The sequence below is a fragment of the Rhea americana genome, unplaced genomic scaffold (assembly GCF_003343005.1).
Source record: "Rhea americana isolate MKP2758 unplaced genomic scaffold, rheAme1 scaffold_634, whole genome shotgun sequence".
Taxonomy (NCBI): Eukaryota; Metazoa; Chordata; class Aves; order Rheiformes; family Rheidae; genus Rhea; species Rhea americana.
In genome coordinates this window covers 39,208-41,260 of record NW_028186795.1, presented here as the reverse complement: position 1 = coordinate 41,260, position 2,053 = coordinate 39,208, and the positions used below count along the sequence as shown (strand labels likewise).

Sequence of the window (2,053 nt, the reverse complement as noted above, 5' to 3'; positions counted from 1 at the left end):
AACCGGCGCTGGCACACTGACCCGCATACCGGTACCGGCACCAGCCCCGGGCCACAGCACCCGGGCATACACACCGGCCGCGGCCCGGGCACCGGCAGGGCACCGCGCTGCGCAGCCCCGCGCGGCACCCGCAGCTGGCTGTGCACCTGGGTGGAAACCGCACACAGCCGCAGCAGCACAGCCCCGCACCAGTACCGCGACGCATGCACTGGCGGTGACATGGACTCACACATACACTCTGATGCACCAGCACACACAGGCGTACACACGCACCCTGCCCCCAATACACCAACACACACACACASAGAGGCCCATGCCAGCACATGCTGACACATGCAGTTGCACATACGCAGGTGCACACACAACCACTACCAGCCCCGGGCAGTCAGTGTACCAGCCCTCACGCGTGCACAGCTGCATGCACAACCTCACACCCCAGCTCACACACCCAGCCACAGTCAGTAACACCCCAAGAGACAAACCCTGTGCAACTGCCTGCTTGGGGGGGGGTGTCACTGGAGAGAGAGCCTGCTTGGTGCGTGGGGTGCAGGGATTGGGGCGCTGAGGGTATCAAGGCACAGGGACCTTGGGGCCACCTACATTGTCGCTTCAGCTCGTCCTTCCAGGGGATCCTGCAGCTGGGGTGGCTCCTGACACCATGGACACATGCTAATGCTGTCCTTGGCATGGGGATGTGCACATACAGCCTCCTGCTTGCTTGCAGGTGTCACACACACACACATGCACTAACCTGCACACACACGCAGGCAGATGCCAGCCCAGGATTGTGGTACCCAGCACATGCCACAGTGTGACWGTTTGACACCGGCATGGAGGGCTCATGCTACTGACAGCTCCCATCACTCCCAACGGAGTGGGGTAGGCAGGGCCGGAGGTGCCACTGTGGGGCTGACTGTGCCCCTGGCACAGGGTGACAGCAGGCCCTGCTTCCCCAGACTGCCTGTGCAAGGGCCAGGAGCCGGACTTGGGGGGTAGGCACAAGCATGCATCACCKGTGCATGTGGGTGCACCATCACCCACCTGGCCCTGGCGGTATGCAAGGGTGAGCCCCAKGGTGTGCACATGTGATGGGCACCATGGCACACGCAGCAGTGGCACCTTCCATGAGAAGAAACATCAGCCCTAAGAGCAGCATCTCCTGGCACCACCCACACAGCCAAGCTGTGGGGGGCAGCCTGGGGCCCGAGTGTGCGCAGTGCAGGGGGGCCGGCGCCTGTGGGTGCCCCGCAGGATGAGGCAGTGCCATCTGCCGGGCCTGTGCCACAGGGCCATGGGGCAGCACAGCAGCACAGGCGTGCAGGGCTGTGTGTGTACGCGGGGCTACGAGCGTATCTATGGGGTACGTGGGGACACGAGCGTCCCTGGCAAGTCGGGTCCAGCGGCTGGGGGCACGTGGAGCCCACCTGGCCCCGGGGATGAATCCGCACTTGCCCCCCTCTGGAGAGCACGAGGGGCGCGAGGGGGTGTTGCTGCCGGCCCCTGCCCGGGACCATCACCCCTGGGGCCCCGGGCTCCAGAGCGCCAGCGCTCCCCGGTCCCCTGCCCCGGGATGCCAGCACGGCGGGTCCCCCGACCCCGGGGGGGGGCAGGGCTGCGGGATGCCCTGACCCTGCCCCCACCCAGGGGTGCCACCGCGCCCGGGTCTCCTGTCCCCGGAGCGCCAGCCCTGCCGGGTCCCCCAGCCCGGGGTGCCGGTGCCCCTGCCCGGCCCCGGCGGTGCTCGGCGCTGCGCCCCGGTCGCGCCACGTGGGGGACGCCCCGGCGGGATTACCTGGGGCTGGCGGCGGTGCTGGCGAGGCTGCGGGAGGAGCGGCGGGCGGCGGCGGCGGCGCTCTGCGTTTTCTGCAAGCACAACGGCGAGGCGAAGCACGTCTACACGGCGCACAACCTGCGCGGCCCCGGCGGCCGCGTGGAGTGCCCGGTGCTGCGCAGCTACGTGTGCCCGCAGTGCGGGGCCACGCAGGACGCGGCGCACACGCGCCGCTTCTGCCCGCTCACCCGCCGCGGCTACGCCTCGGTCTACCGCTGCCCG

General features: G+C 68.8%; 1 protein-coding gene across 1 annotated transcript in view; it reads left to right on the top strand.

The window, feature by feature from the left end:
- PSMD2 (proteasome 26S subunit ubiquitin receptor, non-ATPase 2) overlaps nt 1–2,053 on the top strand; it is a 12,249-nt gene that overhangs the window by 1,549 nt on the left and 8,647 nt on the right. Inside the window, exon 2 of the mRNA XM_085320427.1 lies at nt 1,704–2,038. Coding sequence (XP_085176553.1) covers nt 1,704–2,038 — 335 coding nt within the window. The remainder of the gene's footprint in view (nt 1–1,703; nt 2,039–2,053) is intronic.